General features: G+C 46.3%; 1 protein-coding gene across 1 annotated transcript in view; it reads right to left on the reverse strand.

The window, feature by feature from the left end:
• Positions 1-3,450: 3,450 nt before the first annotated feature.
• Positions 3,451-26,481, reverse strand: part of tmem47 (transmembrane protein 47) — a 58,766-nt gene continuing 35,735 nt past the window's right edge. Inside the window, exon 3 of the mRNA XM_086006179.1 lies at positions 3,451-4,778. Coding sequence (XP_085862305.1) covers positions 4,600-4,778 — 179 coding nt within the window. The 3' untranslated portion in view covers positions 3,451-4,599. The remainder of the gene's footprint in view (positions 4,779-26,481) is intronic.

Below are 26,481 nucleotides of genomic sequence, written 5' to 3' on the forward strand. Positions count from 1 at the left end.
CCTCTCCCGCATCGCTGTGGTCTGCTGCATCCTGTGTAACCTCACCTTGCAACAGGGGGGGCGAGATATTGAGCCAGCAGCAGCTGAGGAGGAATCCTCATCTAAGGAGCAAGAGCCCCAGGAGCAGGGAAACGCAAGAGAAGCTGCAGCAGCTTATAGGCCAGCACTTCCAATAACTGAAAAATCAGAACCAACCCCTTCACAACACCCCTGCATTAACAGTCCTTCAACACCATTCCATCTTTACCTACCACAAAAAAAATCTGACCACCATTTGCAGAGATACCACTTGCCATTGCTGGCTAATTAGCTCAATAACCCAACGAACAGACAAACTTGCAACATTCAGCTGTTATAATTTTTAATGCTTTGAGTGGCATAACGAAAGAATTTAACCCTATTGTTACCCCATCATGCTCATCTTCAGTGCTCTATTACCTATTTTAGTGCACCTAAGGAAGGATATACTACCTAAGAAAGGATATACTTGCCATAGAGGGAGTGCAGCGAAGGTTCACCAGACTGATTCCTGGGATGGCAGGACTGTCGTATGAGGAGAGATTGGGTCGACTAGGCCTGTATTCACTAGAGTTTAGAAGAATGAGAGGGGATCTCATTGAAACGTATAAAATTCTGACAGGGCTAGACAGACTGGATGCAGGGAGGATGTTTCCCCTGGCTGGGGGGTCGAGAACGAGGGGTCACAGTCTCAGGATACGGGGTAGGACATTTAGGACTGAGATGAGGAGAAATTTCTTCACTCAGAGGGTGGTGAACCTGTGGAATTCTCTACCACAGAAGGCTGTGGAGACCAAGTCACTGAATATATTTAAGAAGGAGATAGATAGATTTCTAGACATAAAAGGCATCAAGGGGTATGGGGAGAGAGCAGGAATATGGTATTGAAATAGAGGATCAGCCATGATCATATTGAATGGCGGAGCAGGCTCGAAGGGCCGACTCCTGCTCCTATTTTTCTATGTTCTATATTTCTGAGAAGTTCCCCAGTGGCTTTAGCCGGGGTTGTGGAAGTCTGCTGGTGTTTAGCTGAGGGTTGTCGAGACGGGGGTGGACAGCTACCCCCAGCCGCTCAGGCCCTGAGATCAAATGGTAAAAATCTCTCCATGTTAGCTTAATAAACTTCAGAACTGGTTGCCAGTACTGAACTCTTTCAATGCAGGGCTTTCTTGAAATGATATTCCTGAAAAAAAAATGTTTTGGGTCATTTTGCATTTATATTCTGAGTAATGATACATTCAAAAGAATTGTTTATTTATGATAGTTTCTAATGTGTAACCCAAGCTCTCCACACTTTTACATTCAGCTTTGCAAAAAAATGAACTCTGGACTACACTCACTGACATTACTTTGCAATCTTTATTTTTTTGCTTATTAAAAATGTCATACCTGTAAAGCACTCTGCAGGTTAAATGCACATGGATGGATGCAATTCAGTTAGAATTCTATCAACATTCTGAAATAATTATCACGAATTAAAAGTCAAGGAATTCAGAGACAGCATTGCAACAACTGGAATATAATACCACATTAAGAAGGCCTACATTTTCTTAACTGGATGATAAAAGGGTTAATTTGTTCAGAAAATAGAACAGATTAATCTCGCAATGAGATCAGTGTGTTACATCATAGTTACATTTACGCAATAAACATACCACAGTTGCACTCGGTGATTCTACTGAAAGTGTTACATGACAGTTCTAAGTGTTTCTCTTCACCTTTTGTTTGAAGAATGTTTTCTGTTCCCTCCTCAAGCTTATATACTGCACTAAATAATTATTCAATCTAATAATTTTAAACTCAACACGCCCAAGTACAAAGTGTTGGCTTAGTATAATCATAACAGAATTGTAAATATATTTTTGTGTATAGATAGAGCTAATAATGCTGTTGGTTCACACCTGGATCTATGTACTTAGTTGCAAAAACTTTAAAATATTAATCATATTGTGAGACTAAAAGGCACATTTATGTAATAAATTAACTGGTTAAAATTACTGTTCAGTCAATGAATTCACTTTCATATTTGCTAATAAATTCCACGTATTGCATTTAACCGAATACATTTGAGATGTTAATGGCATAATCTTGTTTGAATTATATCATTTATTACAGTTACTAAACCACAAAGGTAATATTTAGTTACCCCCACTCAACTAAGTTATGGATCATGACAGAGAGCTGGGGGTAATAGTTGAGAACTTATTAAATGTGCACAAGCAGTGTGAGGCGTTTATAGCAAAGGCAAATATTGTTTTAGGGTGTGTTGCAAGGACCACTGAGTAGGAAAATAAATAGCATTATGCCGAGGTCATACAAGGTTCATCCACACATGGCAAGGGATATTGAGGTTCTGGAGAAGATGCAGAGGATGGCTACCAAATCAATGCTGAGCCTTCGAGTTCTTAATTATGAAAAGAGGCTCCAAGAGTTAGAGAAAATTACTTTAGAAAAATGAAGGCTTGGAGGGAGCATGATTGAGATTTTTAAAACGATGAAAGAATGAGATTCAGTCCCGCTGGATAGGTTACTTAAGATTGCCAGGGGTGGTAGAACTGATGAACATGCATCTAAAATCCTTAGGCAGAGTTAGATTAGATGCCAGGAAGTATTTCTTTTCGCAGAGGGACAGTTCCCTTTGGAAGAGATTACAGAAACATGCAGTGGATATGAATTCAGTACAGTCCTTTATAAGGGAACTTGGTAAGTTCCTGTGTGAAGAGGCCACTTCTAGTTACAGAAGGTACGTTGTTAGTTGGGACAATAATAAGTAAAAGGCCAGCAGAGTTTTCTGGAGCTTTAGAGGGCCGGAGAGGAATGTCCTGGTGTTTTAAGCTGGAATCTGATTTTTTTCTTCCTCTCCCAGGAGACTGTATGATTGAGGGATTGGTAAATGGTAGCACTGTATCTGGTTGAGTCAGGCTCAATAGGCCTGGTGGTCCTTTCTCATCCTTCTTTTCATATGTCTGTAAGTAAATTATATATTACTTTGAAAAATAAACAGGTTAAATGGCTTTGCAGACTGTGCCACTTTTGCTTATCTCAAATACTAGCCCTGCTATTTTCACAATTGCTGATTGCAATGAGAAATGGGGCAGACTTGCTGCCAGTGATACAATGATGTTATGATATTATAGAAGGCAAGATAGCATCTGCAGTTGTTACAGCTTGGAGCACATTTATTAGTTAGTTCACATGTCCTCTTTGTTGGAGGCAGTGTACTTGCCAAGGGAATGTTTGTTGCTTAGAGCATCGTTTCTGCAATGTGCGGTTGAAGGAAAAATTGATGGAGTTTAAACATTCCGCATATTCTGTTAATATCCATATAAGAGCAGGAATGGTTCTTGGCGAAAGCTTTTCGGATAAATCAATCAATGCTGTAAAGATTCAGAAGCAATTGATCATTTAGAAAAATAATAATAAATTGAAGAATGAAGGTATACAGGCCTTTTATTCTGCACAGTTCTACTGATTCATAGTACCGATGCTGTACTTTACAGCTAAAACAAAACACTCTTTCCTTCCCAAAATATTGTCGTTTATAATAGCGAAATGTATTTATGGATCACTGCATTATACTGAGAAGGAAAGATACAGAGTAAGAATGAGATAACAAATAGCTGGAAATATGGTATTTATCTTAGCTATAAGTCAAAATAAGTTTTTTTAGGCACAGTTTACAGAATAGTATACAACATACAGGAAATAGTGTGCAGAGGTCTATATAAAAATACAATAGTTGCTCAAATAAATTAGAGTGCTTACAATAGGATATAAGGTCCTTTCTGGGTTTTCAGCTCATCAAAATGCTCATCTGTGACTTTATATCAAGTGGTATCTAAGTACATGTACGTTGCTATGGTTTTTAATCTTTAAAGATACTTCATAAAATTCCTTTGTAGGCGTAAGAAAATGATAAAGAAAATGTGGCAGTTTTAATTTGACAACACTAATGGAACTTCAGTTCAGCGTTAGAACTGCTTTGTGTTCCAAATGCATTGTAATAATTATAAACAGGAGTAATATAATTCCATTATGCATGAGGGCTGTAGAATTTTACAGAAGATGTTGCTGAGTATTTTTTAATGGATACAAGCATGCACTTTCACTTGAGTTACCACAGAACAAATCAGCAGTTGACATACTTTATCCAACCCAAATCCAAAGATGTGGCATAAGTTCCCAGCCTCAATATAGGAAACACATGTCTATCATAGTCAGGGCAAGCTCTTTCCAGCAGGCAGACTGATATGAACATCCTTGCAATTGTGGTTTTTGTTTAATATTCTTCACTGTAAGCCAAGCTCTTTTGTGATTCTTCCTAGTTGATGTGACACTATCAGAAGTCCGCATTCCAGCGCTCTGTATGTGAAACTGCTAATGCACAGAAATTTCAGCCATGACTTTTTCCAGCGTTCCTTAGGTGCAGTGCAGGATTTAAAGCAGTTATCTTCTTCATTATAGCCAAAGTGGACAGTGCATTGATAGAACAGGTTAAATACCACACTTCAACTTAGAGAGCAGCAAGTTAGCAGAGGTGGTGAGCCTTACTCTAATTTTGTCGGTAGAATTAGTTCTGCTCTAGTAGTAGTCATCATAGTTCTTTGGGTTTAAGCAGTAGAGGACGGCTCCCCCGAATGAGAAGATGGTAGCCCCCCAGGCGATGCCATAACCCCAGTTGAACTCATGATATGTTCGCATGGTGGCTGTTTCCACAAATTTGATTGGATACAAAATGAGTCCACATACTTGGAGAACAACTGCAAAAAAAAATGCATGTGGTTAAAACAATGGTCATATGTTCCTTTGGCCACAAATATGAACAGTGGAACATTTTAATATTTTAGGCTCTCTTTCCTCCAGCTGGTTTCAATCTACATAACACCTTTCATTTGCAACATTCAGTAACTAAATGGAGAAATATTCCAGCATTATGTACATATTACACAATGCATTGTGAAGTTATGGTCCTTACTTTCAATGAATATCGTTAAAGGTTAGAATTTAAGTAAGTACTCCACACAAAACCTAAAAATTAAGGTTACAGTGTGTAATGTCTTTATAATTATAGCAATTCATCAAAAAAACATTTAAGCCATTACTTCAAGTGCCACCTGCTCTTTGTCCCACTTGTACCTATTCCATTAAATGGAACAGTTTGGTTGGGATCATTAAATATATTAAATGCACTTCAATTTCCATAATTATTATTTAATTTTGCCCCCATCTTTCTAGAGAGCTGCTAAACCTAATATTATCCCATAATGGCGAGGCGACAGGAAACAGAGAGCAGTGGTGAACGGTTGTTTTTCGGACTGGAGGAAGGTATACAGTGGTGTTCCCCAGGGGTCGGTACTCGGACCACTGCTTTTCTTGATATATATTAATCACTTGGACGTGGGTGTACAGGACACAATTTCAAAATCTGCAGATGACACAAAACTTGGAAGTATAGTGAACAGTGAGGAGGATAGTGATAGACTTCAAGAGGACACAGACAGGCTGGTGGAATGGGCAGACATGTGGTAGATGAAATTTAATGCAGAAAAGTGCGAAGTGATACATTTTGGTAGGAAGGACAAGGAGAAGCAATATAAACTATAGGGTACAATTCTAAAGTGGGTGCATGAACAGAGCGACCTGGGGATTTATGTGCACAAATCATTGAAGGCGGCAGGGCAGGTTGAGAAAGTGGTTAAAAAAGCTTACGGGATCCTGGACTTCATAAATAGGGGCATGGGGGAAAAATTGAGTCGCGCCCCCTTTGGGGTGCTAACTTCGCCAGGGCGCTACTTTTAGGGCACTAACGGGAGGTGCAAAGCAACCAAATTTTTAGACCACAGAGTACAAAAGCAAGGAAGTTATGATGAACCTTTATAAAACACTGGTTTGGCTTCAACTGGAGTATTGGGTCCAATTCTGGGCACCACACTTTAGGAAGGATGTGAAGGCCTTAGAGAGGGTGCAGAAAAGATTTACAAGAATAATTCCAGGGATGAGGGACTTCAGTTACGTTGATAGACTGGAGAAGCTGGGGTTGTTCTCCTTGGAGCAGAGAAGGTTGAGAGGAGATTTGATCGAGGTGTTCAAAATCATGAGGGGTCTGGACAGAGTCGATAGAGAGAACCTGTTCCCATTGGTGGAAGGGTCGAGAACCAGAGGACACAGATTTAAGGTGATTGGCAGAAGAACCAAAGGCGACATGAGGAAAAACTTTATTATGCAGCGAGTGGTTAGGATCTGGAATGCACTGCCTGAAAGGGTGGTGGAGGCAGATTCAATCGTGGCTTTCAAAAGGGAGTTGGATAAGTACCTGAAGGAAAAAAATTTGCAGGGCTACGGGGAAAGGGCGGGGGAGTGAGACTAGCTGAAGTGCTCTTGCAGAGAGCCGGCACAGGCTCGACGGGCCGAATGGCCTCCTTCTGTGTTGTAACCATTCTATGATTCTATAGTCTGTCTAATTTCTCTGCCCTCCCCCACTCATCCCAAGGTAGATACACATGTAGGGGGAGAAATTCGGTGGGTTAGCGCCTCCCATTAGCGCCCCTGGGGGTCGGTTACGGGGTGCTAACGACTTGCCGCCTGGGTGCACCAAGATGAACAACTCCCGCTAACTTGGCTGGGAGGTTTGCGGCAGCGGTAAAACTTTGCGCCACGATCTCCTGCGCCTGGAGATTGTGACATCATTGCCGTGCGCATCGCCCCAGTAGCGCCCCGGACCTGAACTTCGGTTCTTCCCCTGGCAACATCGCCGGGCGAAAACACCAACAGCTGCAGGGGGCGTTGTTCAGGAGGCCGGGCGCTTCGGGGGCAGAGGTTAAAGGGGAGGTTGCCGAGGTAAGTAGCAAAATTTCAGAAATTTTTTTGGCAATTTTTTTTCACTTCTCCTAGGCCGCGATCGATCGGCCCAGCGCTCTGCTGGAGTGCATGGGACTGATCGGCCGGATCGCGGCTGCCATCGGGAACCAACTAATTGGTCCCAATGCAGAGCCTGCAGCGATGGCCCTTCCCTTTATGGGAGGGAAGGAGCCTCGGAACGCGGCAGCGCGGCACGGGACATTGTGCCGCGCTGCACTACCAACGTCTGCATCTTTTAGCGCTCCAGGAAGGAAGCGGAACGTTTGACTTAGCACTCCACTTCCTTCCTGAAGCACTAAACCCAATTTCGTGAAAGCTGGGAATCATTAGCGCCTGGTGCTAAGTTTCCCAGCTTTCAAAAGTTACCGTCCCCAAACGGGGTGATAATGAATTTCTTCCCCTCGAAGGCAGAAATGTACACACAGATCCCGAATGCACATCTCTGTACACAAGTTAAGTTTTGAGCTTTTGTACATTAAGCACTATTTAATAAGATGATTTCCATCTTCCATTTTGTTCTGTACATTATATGACCACAGTCCCAGTCTTTCATAGAAGCTGAGCACAAGATGGAGGAGGTCGGCAACCCAAACAGCAGTTTTTATTTGTAATGATTTTCATCAGGGTCCGGAAGTGTTTCTGTGTAATAATGTTGATGGAAGCTTGCATATTCCTGTTATGATTCTGCCTCCAATTTTCTCCCTGAAATTTTCATCCTTGTTTTCAAATCCCTCCATGGCCCTCACCCCTTCCTATCTCTGTAATCTCCTCCAGCCCCACAACCACCCCCGAGATATCTGCGCTCCTCTAATTCTGCCCTCTTGAGCATCCCTGATTATAGTCGCTCCACCATTGGCGGCCGTGCCTTCAGCTGCCTGGGCCCTAAGCTCGGGAATTCCCTCCCGAAACCGCTCTTTCCTCCTTTAAGACGCTCCTTAAAACCTACCTTACCTCGGTGTAAAGTTTTGTTCAGTAACGCTCCTGTGAAGCGCCTTGGGATGTTAAAGGTGCGATATTAATACTAGTTGTTGTTGTTGTTGAAAGTGTTTAGTCAAGCTGGGATTTGGCTCTATGGCCCGCAGTAGTTCTTCAGCATGCAACCATTTGTCAACCTGGACAGTGAACCTGGCAGGCTACTAAACCACTGGATTGCATCATACATAGATACATAGATACATAGAAGATAGGAGCAGGAGTAGGCCATTCGGCCCTTCGTGCCTGCTCCGCCATTCGATGAGATCATGGCTGATCCTTTAATTCAGTATCCCGTCCCCGCCTTCTCTCCGTAACCCTTAACCCCTTTTGCCCGTAGAAATATATCTAATTCCCTCTTAAATATATTTAATGAGCTGGCGTACACTGCCCTCTGTGGCAATGAGTTCCACAGGTTCACCACTCTCTGAGTGAAGAAATTCCCCCTCATCTCTGTCCTAAATGGTTTAGCCCTTATCCTTAAATTATGTCCTCTAGTTCTGTTCTCACCCGCCAAGGGAAACATTCCTTCTGCATCCAGTCTGTCTAGACCTGTCAGAATTTTATACACTTCTATGAGGTCCCCTCTCAATCTTCTAAACTCCAGTGTGTACATCCCTAAACTACATAGTCTCTCCTCATAGGTCATTCCCGCCATTCCTGGTATCAGCCTGGTGAATCGCCGCTGCACCCCCTCCATGGCAAGAACATCCTTCCTCAGATGAGGCGACCAAAACTGTACACAGTACTCGAGGTGTGGTCTCACCAGTGCCCTGTACAGCTGCAGCAAGGTATCCCTGTTCCTGTATTCTAACCCTTTTGCTATGAAGGCCAGCATACCGTTTGCCTTCTTGACCGCCTGTTGCACCTGCATGCTCGCCTTCAGTGACTGGTGTACAAGAACACCCAGGTCTCTCTGTACTTCCCCCTCTCCCAATCTATTGCCATTTAAATAATAATTTGCCCTCCCGTTCCTGCACCCAAGGTGGATAACTTCGCACTTGTCCACATTATAGTGCATCTGCCATTTATCCGCCCAATCGCCCAGTCTGTCCAAATCGCTCTGGAGCTTCCTGGTCTCTTCCTCTGAGCCCACCCCCCCTCCTAGTTTAGTGTCGTCTGCAAATTTGGAAATGCTGCATCCGACTCCCTGATCCAGGTCATTAATGTAAATTGTGAACAGCTGGGGGCCCAGGACAGATCCCTGTGGTACCCCACTTGTTACTGCCTGCCATTCAGAAAATGAGCCGTTTATTCCAACTCTCTGTTTTCTATCTGACAGCCAGTTCCCTATCCACGCCAAAACTTTCCCCTTTATCCCATGAGCCTCAATTTTCCATGCTAATCTTTTATGTGGGACCTTATCGAAGGCCTTTTGGAAGTCCAGGTACACCACATCTACTGGCTCTCCCCCATCTATTCTACCAGTTACTCCCTCAAAAAATTCCAATAGATTAGTCAAGCACGATTTACCCTTTGTAAATCCATGTTGACTCTGTCCTATCCTGTCCCCATTTGCTAAGTGCTCCGCTATTTCATCCTTAATGATGGACTCCAGCATTTTGCCCACAACTGATGTAAGGCTTACAGGTCTGTAATTACCTGCTTTTTCCCTACCCCCCTTTTTGAATAGTGGGGTAACGTTAGCTACCCTCCAATCCATCGGCACTGTTCCCGAGTCTAATGAATTCTGAAAAATCATCCTTAGTGCATCCGCTATCTCTAGGGCCACCTCCTTCAGTACCCTAGGATGCATGTTATCAGGCCCTGGGGATTTGTCCACCTTCAATCCCTTTAGCTTCCTTAACACCATATCCTTAGAGATATTGATTTGCGTCAGTTCCTCCTTTGCCAATGTCCCTATTTTTCCCGATATCCCAGGGAGGTTTTTTGTGTCTTCCTTCGTAAAGACTGACCCAAAGTATGCATTTAGTTGATCTGCCATTTCCTTATTTCCCATTATATATTCCCCCGTATCTGACTGCAATGGACCAACTTTGGTTTTCACCAGTCTTTTCCTTTTGATATATTTATAAAAGCTTTTGGAGTTAGTTTTTATATTTTCCGCCAGCTTGTTTTCGTAAGCTATTTTGCCCCTCTTGATCATGCCCTTTGCCCTCCTTTGCTCTATCTTAAACTGTTCCCAATCTTCCGCTCTGGCGCTTTTTTTGGCTATTTTATACGCCCTATCTTTGGATTTTATGCTGTCTCTAATTTCCCCTGTTATCCACGGTTGAGTCACCTTTTTAGATTTCCTTTTATGCCAGATTGGTATAAACAATTTTTGCAATTTTGTCATTCTATCTTTAAATGTTTGCCATTGTTTATCTACCTCCAGTCCTCCCAGGAACGTTGTCCAATCAGACCTACTCAGTTCCCGTCTCATGGCATCATAATTCCCCTTGTTTAAATTCAGGACCTTAGTCTCTGAGTCAATTTCTTCGCTCTCCATTTCGAGTGAGAAATCATAGCTGAGCCCAACTTGATTGTCACCCAGTGACCAAATATGCACAGTTCCAGCAACGGTTACTAGATGCCAAACATGAATGGGAACCCGTGTGCAATTGTTGTACTCCTTAGATCAAGGATGTTGAAGCCAGTTGTGATGCCCACTGCTGCCCTGGCTGAGGCTGGTAAAATCACCACAGACCAGTGTCTTAAACTGTGACCTGCTGGGTCCATATAGTTTAGTGATACATTATATAATGAGTGACATGAATCAGTCATTCATGAAAGAAAGACTTATGAAATAATACTGAGCAGCCTATGGGTGGCGCTGTCCAGGGAGAGTATAAATACTCGGGCACGGGCCCAGCTTGCTCAGGACATTCTTAACAGGAACTAGTGAAGGACACAACTAGACCTCCATGTTGTAAAACAGTTGATTAAAGTTTTGTTTAACGCTTAGACCAAGTGCCTAGTAGTTTTCTTACGTCAATGAGTATACATAAATGCGGTCACTAAGATATAATGCGAAATTACTTCCTCCAGGCTTTGACTGTACACATTTAATACCCAGAATTGGCAAAGGAAAATCGTGTTGTGTGGGACAAAAGAATATTCATACAAAATTTTTCAAATTTCCTCTGTCCATGCATATAAATTTCATTGATCTGAAGGTCGAGCACAGAACATATTCTATGCACCTTGAGCAAATTACACTTAAAATGAAACTGTGCACAAGCCATACAGTGAATGTGCCCACGTGCATCCCCGCTATAAAGTTCACCAAAAGCATTTAACAGGTTTTCAAATTTAATTGCTCAACACCTGAAAAACTGTATATGAAATGCTATCATACCATGTGAAACTTTCCAACACAGGAAGATGGAATTTCGAACGCAAGGAATCAACGTTGCAGTCAATTCTGTATATTGCAATAAGCTAGTTTCTGACTCGGGATAGTTAAAGGTGCTTTCATTCCTTTCAGGCATCATCCATAGTGATGGGTCAGCTTTCAAACATATGCTCTTCTTCTCCGCAACCAACCTTGACTCTACGACCAGCTCTGTGCTCTCTGATGTCACACTGTAGATAATCCAGATCTTTCTCCAATTTAACATTGACAAAACAAAAGCCATCCTGTTTAACTCCCAGCCCTGGGTTTTATCCCATTCCCAAGTTCCTTGGTCAAGTTGAATCAGACAGTACTCAACCATAAAGATCCATTTGACACTGAGTTAAGCTACAAACTCTATACCTTATCCATCACCAAGACCACCTATTTCCACTCTCGCAGCACTGCTCACCTCTACCTTTGTCACTTCCAGGGTCAACTTCTCCAACACTCTCCTCAAAGGTCTCTCCAGTTTCATCTCCAAAGCTCACATTCTATCCTGCACTAACCCGTCCTCACCAACCTCTATTGGCTCCCCAGCCCCCAACTCATTAAATTCAAAATGTGCGCCCTCAACCACAAATCACTCCATGGCCTCATCCCTCCCTACATCTGCAACCCCCTCTACCCCTACATAGCAGCACCTGCCCTGCACTCCTCTGATTCTGGCTTTCTTTGCTTCTCTCTCCCCCTTCTGCACCATTTGTGCGAGCTGAGCCTTCAGTTGTCTTGGCCACACATTTTGGAACTTTCTCCCTAAACAACTCTGCTTTGTTAATTCTCTCCCTACCTTCAAAAACCTCCTCAAAACCTCTCTCTCCGACCATGCCTCCAGTCTCCTCCACTAATTTTCCTCCAACTACTGCTGGGTGTCTGATCTTGCTTCTGTGAAACACCTGGAGATGATTTACTACTTCACAGGTACTGCAGACATACAAGTTGTTGGGAAGAGCTTTGCAGACGACTGCGTCCAAAACACGTCACAGCTTACATTTCTAAAACACACATGGAGATCTTTGCTCACAAATGTGACTGTGATTATATTTAATATCATTCTAAACAAAATGGCAGAGGTCTAAATGTATTCAGAATGCCTTTCTTTCCTTCCATTCTTTAGTTATTTTGGCCCCGATTTTAAGTTTGCGATGTGCTGGGAGCGGGGGGAGGGCGGGGGGCGGGGGGAGGGCAGGGGTGGGGGCAGGGGCGGGTCTGACAGCGCGCGGGAAACCCTGGAGTAAGTGCAGCTCGTCTGTCAGTGGCTTTTTAACTCAGCCACCTCATCATCATTTTACTTCCGGGTTTCCCATCCAATCAGCGGCGCGATCTCAACTCCAGTATTTAAAGGGACAATCCAAACCTGCAAGTTGAAGGAGTTGCAGAAGGCTCAGAGAACTGGAAGTGTGAGAATGGTGCCGAGATGGGCAAAGGCTGCACCCTGTTTTACTGACGCCTCCCTGGATGTGCTGCTGGGGGCTGTGAGGAGTAGGAGATACTGTTCCCTAGCAACGGGAGGAAGAAGCCAGCTGCTGAGACAAAGAAGGCATGATGGGAGGTTGCGGAGGAGGTCAGCAGCAGATTCAGTGAAGAAAGAGGTCTCATGAACTAAGCAGATTGGAACATTGAGTACAGTGGCACCTTCACTTACATCCTGCTGTGCGCATCACCCCAACCCCTCACGCTGCCTTCTCAAGTCTGCTCCATCACACCACTCCTCACACCCACTTACCTTGCGGGTGCACCAATCTTTCTCTTTCAATGCACTTTCTCACATCCCCATCTATCCATCCACCACTCCCACTCACCCTTATCCTTATGTAATTTCATGCCTCTCCCTCATTGTCACACTCACCAAATGCACTCTATCCATCAGATGAACACATGCCATTACACTCACTCATACACCTGTTTGTTCCCTCCTTACAGGAGAAGAGAGCACAGAACCAGCGTCCTGGTGAATCGAATAACTAGGGCTGTGGATAGGGCTTTAAACTAAAAAAGGGGGGAGGGGTCAGGTGAGGGGAAATTTAGAAATCTAAAAAGAAAGGTCAAGGCAATAGAGCAGTTTAGCGATTTGGGTAAAAATAAGCAGAGTGTGACAGGAAGGGACAGAGAGTTTAATGGTAGCAGTGCAGCAGAGAATACGGTCAAAGCAGGGAATAATGGTAAAAAATTTAAATTAAAGGCTCTTTATCTGAATGCACAAAGCATTCGTAACAAGATAGATGAACTAGTGGCACAAATAGAGATAAATGGGTTGGATCTAATAGCCATTACAGAGATGTGGTTGCAAGGTGACCAAGGTTGGGAACTAAATGTTCCAGGGTACTTGATGTTTCAAAAAGACAGGCAGAATGGAAAAGGAGGGAAGTAGCCCTGATAATAAAGGATGACATAAGGACAGTAGAGAGAAAGGATCTCGGCTCAGAAGATCAGGAAGTAGAATCAGTATGGGTGGAGATAAGGAATAACAAGGGGCAGAAAACACTGGTGGGAGTGGTATACAGGCCCCCCAACAGAATATTAATCAAGAAATAGTAGGAGCTTGTAACAAAGGTAATGCAATAATCGTGGGGGACTTTAATTTTCATATTGACTGGACAAATCAAATTGGCAAAGGTAGTCAGGAGGACAAGTTCATGGCATGCAGTCGGGACAGTTTTCCAGAACAATACGTCATGGAACCAACCAGGGAACAGGCTATTTTAGATCTTGTATTGTGTAATGAGACAGGGTTAATTAGCAATCTCATAGTAAAAGATCCTCCGGGGCAGAGTGATCATAATATGATAGAATTTCACATTAAGTTTGAGAGTGACTTGCTTAAGTCCGAAACTAGAGTCTTAAACTTAAATAAAGCCAATTATATAGGTATGAGGGGCAAGTTGGCTAAGGTAGATTGGAAAAATAGATTAAAAGGTATGGCGGTAGATAAGCAGTGGCTAGCATTTAAAGAAATATTTCATAATTCTCAACAAAAATACATTCTATTGAGAAACAAAAACTCCCCGGGAAAAGTGATCATTCTGTGGATGAAGAAGTTAAGGATAGCATTAGATTGAAAGAAGAAGCTTATAATGTTGCAAAGAATAATAATAAGCCTGAGGATTGGGAGAGTTTCAGAAACCAGCAAAGGTTGACCAAAAAATTGATCAAAAGGGAAAAAATAGAATGAGAGAAAACTAGCAAGAAATAAAAACAGATTGTAAGAGCTTCTATAAGTACGTAAAAAGGAAGAGAGTAGTAAAAGTAAACGTTGGTCCCTTAGAGGCTGAGACAGGAGAAATTATTATGGGGAATAAGGAAATGGCAGAAACGTTAAACAAATATTTTGTATCTGTCTTCAGAGTACAGACACAAAAAACATACCAAAAATGGTGGGGAACCAAGGGTCTAATGAGGGTGAGGAACTTAACATAATTAATATAAGTGGAGAAAAAGTACTAGAGAAACTAATGGGACTGAAAGGTGACAAATCCCCTGGACCTGACGGCCTACATCCGAGGGTTCTAAAAGAGGTGGCTGAAGAGATAGTGGATGCATTGGTTTTGATCTTCCAAAATTCCCTAGATTCTAGGACGGTCCCAGTGGATTGGAAAGCAGCAAATGTAACACCGCTGTTCAAGAAAGGAGGGAGAAAACAGGGAACTATAGGCCAGTTAGCCTGACATCAGTCATTGGGAAAATGCTGGAATCCATTGTTAAGGAAGTGGTATCAGGGCACTGAGAAAATCATAACATGATTAGGCAGAGTCAACATGGTTTTATGAAAGGGAAATTGTGTTTGACAAATTTATTAGAATTTTTTGAGGATGTAAATAGCAGGGTAGATAAAGGGGAACCAGTGGATGTAGTATAGTTGGATTTGCAAAAGGCATTTGATAAGGTGCCACATAAAAGGTAATTACACAAGATAAGGGCTCATGGGGTTGGGGGTAATATATTAGCATGGATTGAGGGTAGATGCCGAGAGGTTGTTTCCCCTGGCTGGAGTGTCTAGAACTAGGGGGCATAGTCTCAGGATAAGGGGAAGGCCATTTAGGACCGAGATGAGGAGGAATTTCTTCACTCAGAGGGTTGTGAATCTCTGCCCCAGAGGGCTGTGAATGCTGAGTCTTTGAGTATATTCAAGGCTGAGACAGATAGATTTTTGGACTCTAGGGGAATCAGGGGATATGAAGATCGGGCAGGAAACTGGAGTTGAGGTCGATGATCAGCCATGATCTTATTGAATGGCGGAGCAGGCTCGAGGGGCCGTATGGCCGACTCCTGCTCCTATTTCTTATCTTCTTATGTAGAACACCAGGGAGAGGGAGAACATCGGAGGGGGCCTTCCGCAGATCATGCAGCTCACAACTGCAGAGGAAGAGGAGCTGGAAATAAGTGAAGTTTTGGCGCCCTGGCTGTTGGAGAGGGGGAGCTCCCAGCTACCTAGTGACACAATGAATTAAAAGCCACCCACATGTCAAACGGCACTCAGCCATGTTGACTTGGTTTTAAACAGCGAGTGAAATCGGGATCATCTTGATCATGATAACTTGCAACATACTTATCTTGCCATGAGTCATTCCCGCAGGGCCTTCATGTGTGCAGCAGGAGTTGGTGGACATAGCGGGCGACGAGTCTTCAGAGGAGCTGAGTCCTGCTGAGGGTGCACCATCACAGGACGCATTCAGACCATGCACCAGCTCAGATACTCGCGCTTCAATGGGATCAGCAAGACAGATAGTTGGGTTTTCACCTGGTGACTCACACTTCATAAGTGAGCAAGAGCAGATGGTGGTGACAGGGACAGCAGTGGAGAGTCCATGTCAGAGGGTGCAGCCCTCTCCAAGCTCTGCTCAGCTGGACACAGATGCTATACCCGAGGGCCGTTGATGAAGAGGAGAATCATTGAGCAACAGCAGAGAATGTGCAATGCGCTGACAGGCCTTCTAAGTAAACTCACCACGATTGCAGAGATTGTAGGAGTCCACCTCAAGCACGAGGGTAATGATGTCGCAGGCCACTGAGATAAAGGGCTCGATTTTCCAAGCCCCGAGGAGGCGGGTTTGGAGGCGGGAGTGGTGGGAAAATTGCAGAATCGGGGGGCAGGAACCCATCCCGCCCCCAACCCGCCTCTGTGCCAATGTCCCAGGAGGCGGGTATCCGACCTGCGCTGGGAGCCGCCTCCCCGAGGCGGGAAGGGGATTAGTGTCAATGAATTGCCTGTTAACAGGTAGTTAACAGCAGATTTTTGCCTAATCCCTATTTTTAGCCCTGAAGTGTGGGCTGCCCAATGGCTCTGAACCACGCCAAGTTAGCGAGGCGGACTGTCGGTCTGAAGGGGTTGGAGGGGTCGAGATGTCCGTTGTGCAGGTGAGTGATGGGTGCATGTGTGCAGAGGTAAGTGTGTGAGGTGCGTGTAAAGTGTTTTAATAAGTTTTACTTACCTTTACTTTCTCCTGCAGGCTTCCTTCCTTCAGTTCTCGGGAGTCCCTCAGCTCACCGGCACAGAAAGCAGAATGGCCGCTGAACTGTCAAAAGCTGCAGCCTCAGCTTTCTGGTCTGGAGAGTTCTCTAACTGAGTCTGAGTAGAAGGACTCAAGTTAGAAGACAGATTGTCAGTGTTCGACAGCTTCACAGAGCTGTCAAACGTTGATTTTTCATCTGTCAAAAGTTCTTGACAGATGAAGTGTCAATCGCCGACGTCACCAGTAACCAGGTGTCCCTTAATTGGCCTGCTGAGCCCGCTGGAGTCAATCAAGGGAAAATAGCGTGGGTTGGCCACAAGTCGATGGAGGCGGGACTACAACCCAAAAAGTGGGAGTCCCGCCTCCATCACGTCCCCATTGACAAAATCCAGCCCAATGTCTTCTTCCATGGATAGGGTGGCCAGAGCCATGGACCATCATACGCTCCAATCAAGTGAGTCCATGCACGCCTTGAATATCACCATGCAGATTCTGGATGCCAACATGTCTGCCACCTTAAATAGGTTGACAGATATCTTAGCCTTGGCTTTACATGGCCACACTGATCTGCACCAAAGTGTTCTCCGGCCCAGTTGTAGCAGTGAAGTGCCGCTGGGCTATGAGAGGGATGATGGTGCAAAGGGTCATGGAAGTGGGGACTCCACTCAAAGCGCTTCCACTTCTCACCCACAGCCCACCTCGCAGTCAGTAGCCCACATTCTGCCTCATCTCCCGATGGCCAAGTCTACCCCTGCATTTTGGCGGGGCCCTCAAGGGCTCCAAAACCCACAAGACGTCGGCCACGAGCATCTCAGTCAGAGCAGGGATCTGAGCAGACTGCCTCTACCTCTGCTGAAGCCAGACAGGTTGCACCAGGTAGGAGTATCAGAAAAAGGAAGAGTGAGGCTTTGTAGTTGCACAAGGATATACACATGGGTGTCTTTGAAAATGTTCTTTTGATAGGTTTTTGCTCTTTATTTAGCTCACGTTATTCTTTTTCACCGCTTTCCCATCTATTCTTGGGTGCTGGCTGGTAAGTGGCTTTCTAACTTGTTTGATGATGAATGTGAAGATATGAATTCATGGGGTGGTTGGTTGGTTGCAGGACTGCTTTGTGTCAGTGGCATTGGGGGAGAGGGGGAAGAGTGGCCGTGGCATTTTCTGGTGACATGGGTCCACTGGTGCAATCTAAGTGAACGTTGCATTAATAAGGGCATCCCTGGCAGCAATGTGAGCAGCTGGGGGTGCATCGCCTTCATCACCCTCCTCCTCTTCTTCCTCCTCCCCCTCTGAGTCATCCGAGGAGGATCTGAGCTCTTCGCCTTGTTCCTCCTGCAGGTCTGTTGCGCAATGTTGTGCAGAGCACAGCAAACCATGGCAATTCTGGAGACCCTGGTGGGTGCATACTAAAGGGCACCTCCAGATCTATTCAGGTACCTGAAGCACATCTTCAGCATGCCGATGGCCTGTTCAATCACACATCCGGTGGTGATATGACATCCATTGTAGCGCTGTTGGGCTTCAGTTTTGGGGTTTTTGACGGGTATTATAAGCCAAGTTTGAAGTGGGTATGCCTTGTCACCTAGCAGCCACCCCTTAAGTCTGCTTCCAGATGCAACGAGATCATGGAGCTTGAACTGCCTCAGGACAAAAGCATCATGGCAGCTGCCTGGGAATCTTGTGTATACCTGCATAGACATTTCTTTTCATTGTATGCCAGCTGCACATTGATGGAGTGGAAGCCCTTCCGGTTGACAAATACTCCTGGTTATTCTGGGGGTGCCCGGATTACCACGTGTACAGCTGATGACGCCCTGCACCTGAGGGAAGTCAGCCAGAGCCGGAAAGCCAAGTGCCTGCTCATTCTGACTGGCATTATCGCAGGCAAAGTTGGCATAGTTGCCGGCCCTGGCAAACCAGCCATCAGTCACCTATCTAATGCATTTGTGGGTGGCCAGCTGGGAGATCCTGGATATGTCTCTGGCAGAACCCTAGAAGGATCCAGAGGCAAAAAAGTTGAGGGCGGCGGTGACTTTGACAGTCACTGGTAACGCGTGGCCACCAGGTCCAACAGGCAGCAGGTCTTCTTCTCGGAGGCTGCAGATGTCTGACATCACCTGACGTGACATCCTGAGCCTCCTGAGATACTGGTGTTCAGACATGTAGACCGTTTTATGGGTAGTGCCTCCCGTGAGCTTCACCCCCCTGCTGCCCCCCTCTCTGCTGCCCCCCTCTCTGCTGCCCCTCTCTGCTGCCCCCTTCTCTGCTGCCCCCCTCTCTGCTGCCCCTCTCTGCTGCCCCCTTCTCTGCTGCCCCCCTCTCTGCTGCCCCCTCTCTGCTGCCCCCTCTCTGCTGCCCCTCTCTGCTGCCCCTCTCTCTGCTGCCCCCCTCTCTGCTGCCCCTCTCTCTGCTGCCCCCCTCTCTGCTGCCCCCCTCTCTGCTGATCCCTCTCTGCTGCCCCCTTCTCTGCTGCCCCCTCTCTGCTGCCCCCTCTCTGCTGCCCCTCTCTGCTGCCCCCTCTCTGCTGCCCCTCTCTCTGCTGCCCCCCTCTCTGCTGCCCCTCTCTGCTGCCCCCCTCTCTGCTGCCCCCTCTCTGCTGCCCCCTCTCTGCTGCCCCCCTCTCTGCTGCCCCCTCTCTGCTGCCCCTCTCTGCTGCCCCCCTCTCTGCTGCCCCCTCTCTGCTGCCCCCTCTCTGCTGCCCCCCTCTCTGCTGCCCCCCTCTCTGCTGCCCCCTCTCTGCTGCCCCTCTCTGCTGCCCCCTTCTCTGCTGCCCCCCTCTCTGCTGCCCCCTCTCTGCTGCCCCCTCTCTGCTGCCCCCTCTCTGCTGCCCCTCTCTGCTGCCCCTCTCTCTGCTGCCCCCTCTCTGCTGCCCCTCTCTCTGCTGCCCCCTCTCTGCTGCCCCTCTCTCTGCTGCCCCCCTCTCTGCTGCCCCCTCTCTGCTGCCCCCTCTCTGCTGCCCTCCTCTCTGCTGCCCCCTCTCTGCTGCCCCCCTCTCTGCTGCCCTCCTCTCTGCTGCCCCCTCTCTGCTGCCCCCCTCTCTGCTGCCCCCCTCTCTGCTGCCCCCCTCTCTGCTGCCCCCTCTCTGCTGCCCCCCTCTGCTGCCCCTCTCTGCTGCCCCCTCTCTGCTGGCCCTCTCTCTGCTGCCCCCCTCTCTGCTGCCCCCTCTCTGCTGCCCCCTCTCTGCTGCCCCCTCTCTGCTGCCCCCCTCTCTGCTGCCCCCCTCTCTGCTGCCCCCCTCTCTGCTGCCCCCCTCTCTGCTGCCCTCCTCTCTGCTGCCCTCCTCTCTGCTGCCCCCCTCTCTGCTGCCCCCCTCTCTGCTGCCCCCCTCTCTGCTGCCCCCCTCTCTGCTGCCCTCCTCTCTGCTGCCCCCTCTCTGCTGCCCCCCTCTCTGCTGCCCCCCTCTCTGCTGCCCTCCTCTCTGCTGCCCCCCTCTCTGCTGCCCCCCTCTGCTGCCCCCTCTCTGCTGCCCCCCTCTCTGCTGCCCCCCTCTCTGCTGCCCTCCTCTCCGCTGCCCCCCTCTCCGCTGCCCCCCTCTCTGCTGCCCCCCTCTCCGCTGCCCCCCTCTCTGGTGTGCAGCTACAGGTTGTGACCAGCAGGCTGCGGGTGCTACTATTGGTCATCTTGGTCCTCATCTGAGGTCCAATCTAAGGCAGCATATGGCACCCATCCTGATGTGATAGAGCAAACTTCCAAAGTGTAGAAAGTAACCTCTCAGCACATGTATTTATTTTTTAAATTTGCTTCTGGGATCAGCGCATCGCTGGCAAGGCCAGCATTTATTGCCCATCCCTAGTTGCCCTCGAGAAGGTGGTGGTGAGCTGCCTTCTTGAACCACTGCAGTCCGTGTGGTGAAGGTACTCCCACAGTGCTGTTAGGTAGGGAGTTCCAGGATTTTGATCCAGCGACGATGAAGGATCAGCGATATACTTCCAAGTCAGGCTGGTGTGTGACTTGGAGGGGAACTTGGAGGTGGTGGTGTTCCCATGCGTCTGCTGCCCTTGTCCTTCTAGGTGGAAGAAGTCACGGGTTTGGGAAGTGCTCCATTCTCAGCCCATAGATAGCTCACCCTGAAGGTGAAAGAGGTTGTGGGTTTGGGAGGTGCTGCTGAAGAAGCCTTGGCGAGTTGCTGCAGTGCATCTTGTAGATGGTACACACTGCAGCCACAGTGCGCCGGTGGTGGAGGGAGTGAATGTTTAAGGTGGTGGATGGGGTGCCAATCAAACGGGCTGCTTTGTCCTGGATGGTGTCGAGCTTCTTGAGTGTTGTTGGAGCTGCACTCATCCAGGTAAGTGGAGAGTAATCCATCACACTCCTTACTTGTGCCTTGTAGATGGTGGAAAGGCTTTGGGGAGTCAGGAGGTGAGACACTTGCTGCAGAATACCCAGCCTCTGACCTGCTCTTGTTGCCACAGTATCTATGTGGCTGGTCCAGTTAAGTTTCTGGTCAATGGTGACCCCCAAGATGTTGATGGTGGGGGATTTGGCGATGGTAATGCCGTTAAATGTCAAGGGGAGGTGGTTAGACTCTCGCTTGTTGGAGATAGTCATTGCCTGGCACTTCTGTGGCGCGAATGTTACCTGCCACTTATCTGCCCAAGCCTGAACATCATGCAGGTCTTGTTGCATGTGGGCATGGACTGCTTCATTATTTGAACGAGCCCTTTCCCAGCAGCTGGTAAGAAAGCAGCTGTGAGTACTCAGTATTTATTGGCATATTTGCCTGAGATTGATTCAGCCCCTCAATTGCCGCTGTCTACTTGCCTTGCTTTCTCTGGTGAGTTTCAGGAAGCCCAGGAAACTCATGGACCTGACATTAAAGTCCAAAGTGTGTTGAAATATCTGAAATATCGCTCTAAATGAGCGATTAACATATGGTCATTGACAACCCGCCTCTCCCGAGGGGATTGTGCGCAGGCAGCCTAACCCGCTCCAGTGAAATGTGGAAGTCAGCGGGCTGGAGCCGGCTTCCCGACCCGCTGTCAATTTCTTCGGTTTAATCCCCCACCCGCACCCAAACCTATGTGCTCCTGCAGATTAAAATTCAGCCCTTTGTCTCTCTTAGGACTCCTTGCATCATGACTGAATTGACTTGCTCCCAAGTTTGCGCCAATTCTGACATATACCTCACCAGCCGTGGCATGGCTACGGCACGAGTTAACGGATGCATTTAAGGAGACAGTTCGTCTTCATCTGGCTCCTCCCGTAATGTACTGGAGCAGCAATTAATTTATTGTGGGTGGAGTCACATGCATGAACACTCTTCCAATTGCTCAATGGCGCAGCATATTTGTAATCTAATGTACTGCCCCACCCATCATTATAACTCTAAAATTTGCTACTTTCTTTTGGAACTAGTTCAGCCACATATTTTTGAAAGCATGTTTTAAATGTGTAATTTCCAAAACCCTGGCATCAGCAGTACTAGAAATCTGAACAGATTTTTCTAAAAGTATGCATCAAAACATTGACTTACTCTGTGGATTTATATCTTGGTTAATTTTATTTTAATCTCAAACTTTATTGATTATAGGGATCCTCCAAAACAATCTGCCGACTGAAAATTTAACATTCTAACTCGGAGAAGCAAAGGGGCTTCCAGCTTCTACTGTATCTGATGCTATATTTCAAGGCTTTACCCTTTTCTTAAGTAAATTCTGTAAATAATTTTGCACAAATGTAGTAAGTTTGCATTTTGGCACCAACTTACCTTTTTCTTCAAATGTAAGTCAGCATATTGAATGCTATAAATAAAACCCTGGAGAAAAAGCAGAAGAAGTTTGGTTCTGCTTTAGCCATTATTTTGTGTATTGCATTCATGGTCACAAGATGGTTTTTGTATGAATAGCACAACTTCTTACTGATCTTATCTCTATGGTGGATACCCTCGACTAAGATTGCTGAGCTTGCAGACCAACTCTCAACGCTCTGAAATATTCGAAAGGATGAGGAGTTTCTGGATCACTCGTTCTGGAGGGTGGCCACCCGACAGAATTCAGTGACAAAAGAAAGTTTAGGGAAGAGAACAGGAATGGATGACCATTCGCAGGGGGAGTGGGAAGAAATAGGAGGTGCAGGAAGCCCCCAGGTTCCTGAAGCTGACACTGGCTACATGGGTCTGGATAGCTATGAAGAGGATAGCAACAGTGACTCGGGGGGGAGGGAAAGGTAATTCTCTGGTAAGGAAGGGGAAGCAGCTCGAGTTGCCAGCTTTGGTTGGATGTTTCAACATGGGCTGGATTTTCATTGAGGAGGCGGGTAGGAGGCGGGACTACAACTTTTGGGGTTGTAGTCCTGCCTCCATCGAGTTCTAGCCAACCCACATGATTTAGACTTGATTGACCTTGTTGAGCCCACCCAGCGGGCTCAGCAGGCCAATTAAGGGCCATCCGGCAACAGGTGACGTCACAGATTGACATTTCATCTGTCAAGAGCTTTTGACAGATGAAATATCAGCGTTTCACAGCTCTTTGAAGCTGTCAAACACTGACAATCTGTACTCTAAGTTAATTCCTTCCTCTCAGGATGATTTAGAGATCTCTCCAAAACAGAAAGCTGAATGCTGCAACTTTTGACAGCTCGCGGCCATTCTGCTTTCTGTGCCGGTGAGATGAGGGACTCCCAAGACCTGAAGGAAGGAAGGCTGTAAAGGTAAGTAAACTTCTTTAAACACTTTACACACACCAAACACACTTACCTCTGCACTCATGCACCCATCACTCACCTGAACACCGGACATCTTGATCCCTCCAAGTCCTTCAGCCCAACGGCCCGCCTCGCTAACTTGGCGTGGTTTGGAGCCGTCGGGAATCCCACACTTCAGGAAAAAAATAGGGATTGGGCTAAAAACAGCCTGTTAACTACCTGTTAACAGGCAGTTAATTGGCACTAATCCCCGTCCCGCCTCGGGGAAGCGGGTCCCAGTGCGGGGCGGGTACCCGCCTCCTTTGAAACTGGCATGGAGGTGGTTTGGGGGCGAGATGGGGTCGGGACCCCCGATTTCGGGGTTTTAAACCCCCACATGCCTCCAATCCTGACTCCACGACACAATGAAAATCCTGCCCATGACCTCTTGCCTCCACCTGCCCCGCACAGGTAAACAGCCTTTCTCCCCCATCTCCAATATTTTTATAACTAATAAATGAACATGTTCAAAGAAAATGAAATAAAACATATAGGGGTGAAATTTGGTGCCTTTGCGCCTCCTGTAATGGGGCACAAATGGCTTTGCGACCAGGTGTGGCGCTGACATCGACTCCCACCATATTTGGTGGGCGTTTTGCGGCGGCGCTACGACATTGCGGCCTGATCTGCTTTGCCCAGAGATCGTGATGTCATCGCCTTGCGCATCGCCCCAGTAGCGCCCTGGACCCGAAATTGACTTCCGCCCCCTGCAGCAGCACCGATTGAAAACACTGACAGCTGCAGGGGGCGTGCATCGGGCGGGTGGCCGCTTCGAGGGTGATGGTTAAAGGCGAGGTGGCCGAGGTAAGTAGAAAAAAATCTTATCTTTCCTGTTGTAGTTTTTTTCGCAGGTTCCTGCCCACGATCGATCAGCCTGCTTGAGTGCCGGGCTGATCGCGGCTGCCTCGGTGGTCCAGGTCGGTACTTTTTAAATTGCAGAGCCTGCAGCGATGGCCCTTCCCTTTAAGGGAGGGACGGAGCCTTTGAACGCGGCGGCGCTGCACGGCCCAGTTGGTTTTTGTGGTACTGGGAGTTCAGGGATGGAGGGCGCTGTACAAACAGGATGATCTTCGCCATACCAGTTTAAAGCAGGGCCAAAGTAACATCTGGCCTTGGCAGGTGGGCCAAGACAAGATGGTCTTTTCTGGTTCTGTACGTACCTGTGTTCATAGTTATTTGAGATAGAGCAATGGAAAAATTAGGATGCCGATTGCTCAGAGTGGCAACTCATCTATTATCCCATTGCTGGTTAGCTCAACTCAATGTGACCTCCTTAGCACTGCTATTTTTAGTGTGACATGGAAGAAAGTCCTAAGATGGGTGTGTGAAAGAGGATAATCAGAATCACAAAGTCAATCTGCCCGTAATTTCCGATCGGAGGCTTCCTGCGTGCAGATGCCTCCTATCGGAAAAAAAATCTACCAACTTACTTGAGGGCTCCCGAGGTCCGGACACTTCCGATCCTGGGCCTCTCCAACTCGAAATGCGCAGGGCCCACGTATCCCAGGGGCGCATGCGGTTTGCAATCATCACTGGGATCACGTGGGCCATGGGGAGCCAATGGGAGAAGGGAATCGCCCTTCATACACTTGACAGATAGACCTGTCAAATATATGAATGGCGATCACCCCAAAAACACAGTAAAACATTAAATAATTTTTTTTAAACCCATCACATTTTTTAAATGAGTTAAAATTACAATAAATTAAATATTTTAAACAAAAATTTTATTTTTTGAAAAAAATAATTAAAGTTTTTTACAGGGCTAAAAATAAACTTACCTTTTTTAAAAGTATTCTTAAATTATAAATGACTGGAAACATTTTTTAAAACTTTTTTCAACTCTTATGCTGGTAAAAGCAGGCCTTACGCCTTGATAGATCGGAAATACCGTTTTTCAGCGCATGCGCTTCCCGTGCCTGAAACCGGTATTTCCGATGTCCCTACGGGTGTGTACACAGCTCGCACACACCCGTAGGCATCGGAAAATATGGGCCAATATATTAAATTAAATAGGTCCAACTGTATGCACATTCAAGAACAATCAGGCTCCTGAGCCCTCATTCATTGCACCATTATTTAAAATGCAATTTCCACAAAGCCAAAATATTTAGTTCTGAAAATATTGTGAGCTATGGTTGAACTAAGTTCTTTTAAGTTTAAGATATCTGTGGCAGGGACTTTAGAGAAATCACATGAACTAGAGACACGTAATACTGCAGCTAAGGATACTTGTTCGTGATCCAGATTAAGGCTCATTGGGCTTAAAATCACAAAGCTTTTGCTGATCTGATGAAATTTATTTGCTTCACTTTGCCCTCCAATGCCATAATTTGCCTGCAAACAATCTTTAAGTAACCACTTGCTGACAAATTACAAAACAAGTGCTTTTTAACAGATCAGCACAATGTTTAATGCTACTGAGTCACATTGATGCAGTCTTGTGGGAACGCTGAACGACTATAACTGTTAGCTTTATCTAACTTGCCACTGCTTTATACTGGGTGCAAAAAGTACATTCTATTCCCTTCCTTAGCAATGTCATTTTATCCTTGGTAAGTATAAAGGACTTTACTTTTAAAAAGAAATAAAAACAAAATAGATAATTTGGCTAGTGAAAGGTGAGCAATTGATATCTTCAATAGTACAAATGTTTAGTACAACTGCATGGGAAAATAATTACTAAGAGAAAAGATTTTTAAACTGGGGTGGCAAATGCGAAGGGCATCATGTGACAATCCCAGAGGTTTGCGAGGTCATTAGGTTTCTGTCCCTCTGTCATCAGATTTCTGCATTTGTTGACTGACTAGCATGTTATTTCTGTTATATCTAGCTATATGTTTAAAATTTTTGCATCTAGAGTGTGCCCATCACGTCACAAGTTTCAGAAAGAGTCACACCTGAAAGTGTGGCCTCAAAGGCATCACAGCTCAAGGTGTCACAGCTCAAGTGTCACAGCTCAATGTGTCACAGCTCAAGTATCACAGCTCAAGTGTCACAGCTCAAGTGTCACAGCTCAAGATGTCACAGCTCAAGGTGTCACAGCTCGTGTCACAACTCAAGGTGTCACAGCTCAAGGTGTCACAGCTCAAGTGTCACAGCTCAAGTGTCACAGCGCAAGGTGTCACAGCTCAAGTGTCACAGCTCAAGGTGTCACAGCTCAAG

Source organism: Somniosus microcephalus, chromosome 14 (assembly GCF_052327205.1).
Source record: "Somniosus microcephalus isolate GS21.2 chromosome 14, FLI_Smic_1.0, whole genome shotgun sequence".
Lineage (NCBI taxonomy): Eukaryota > Metazoa > Chordata > Chondrichthyes > Squaliformes > Somniosidae > Somniosus > Somniosus microcephalus.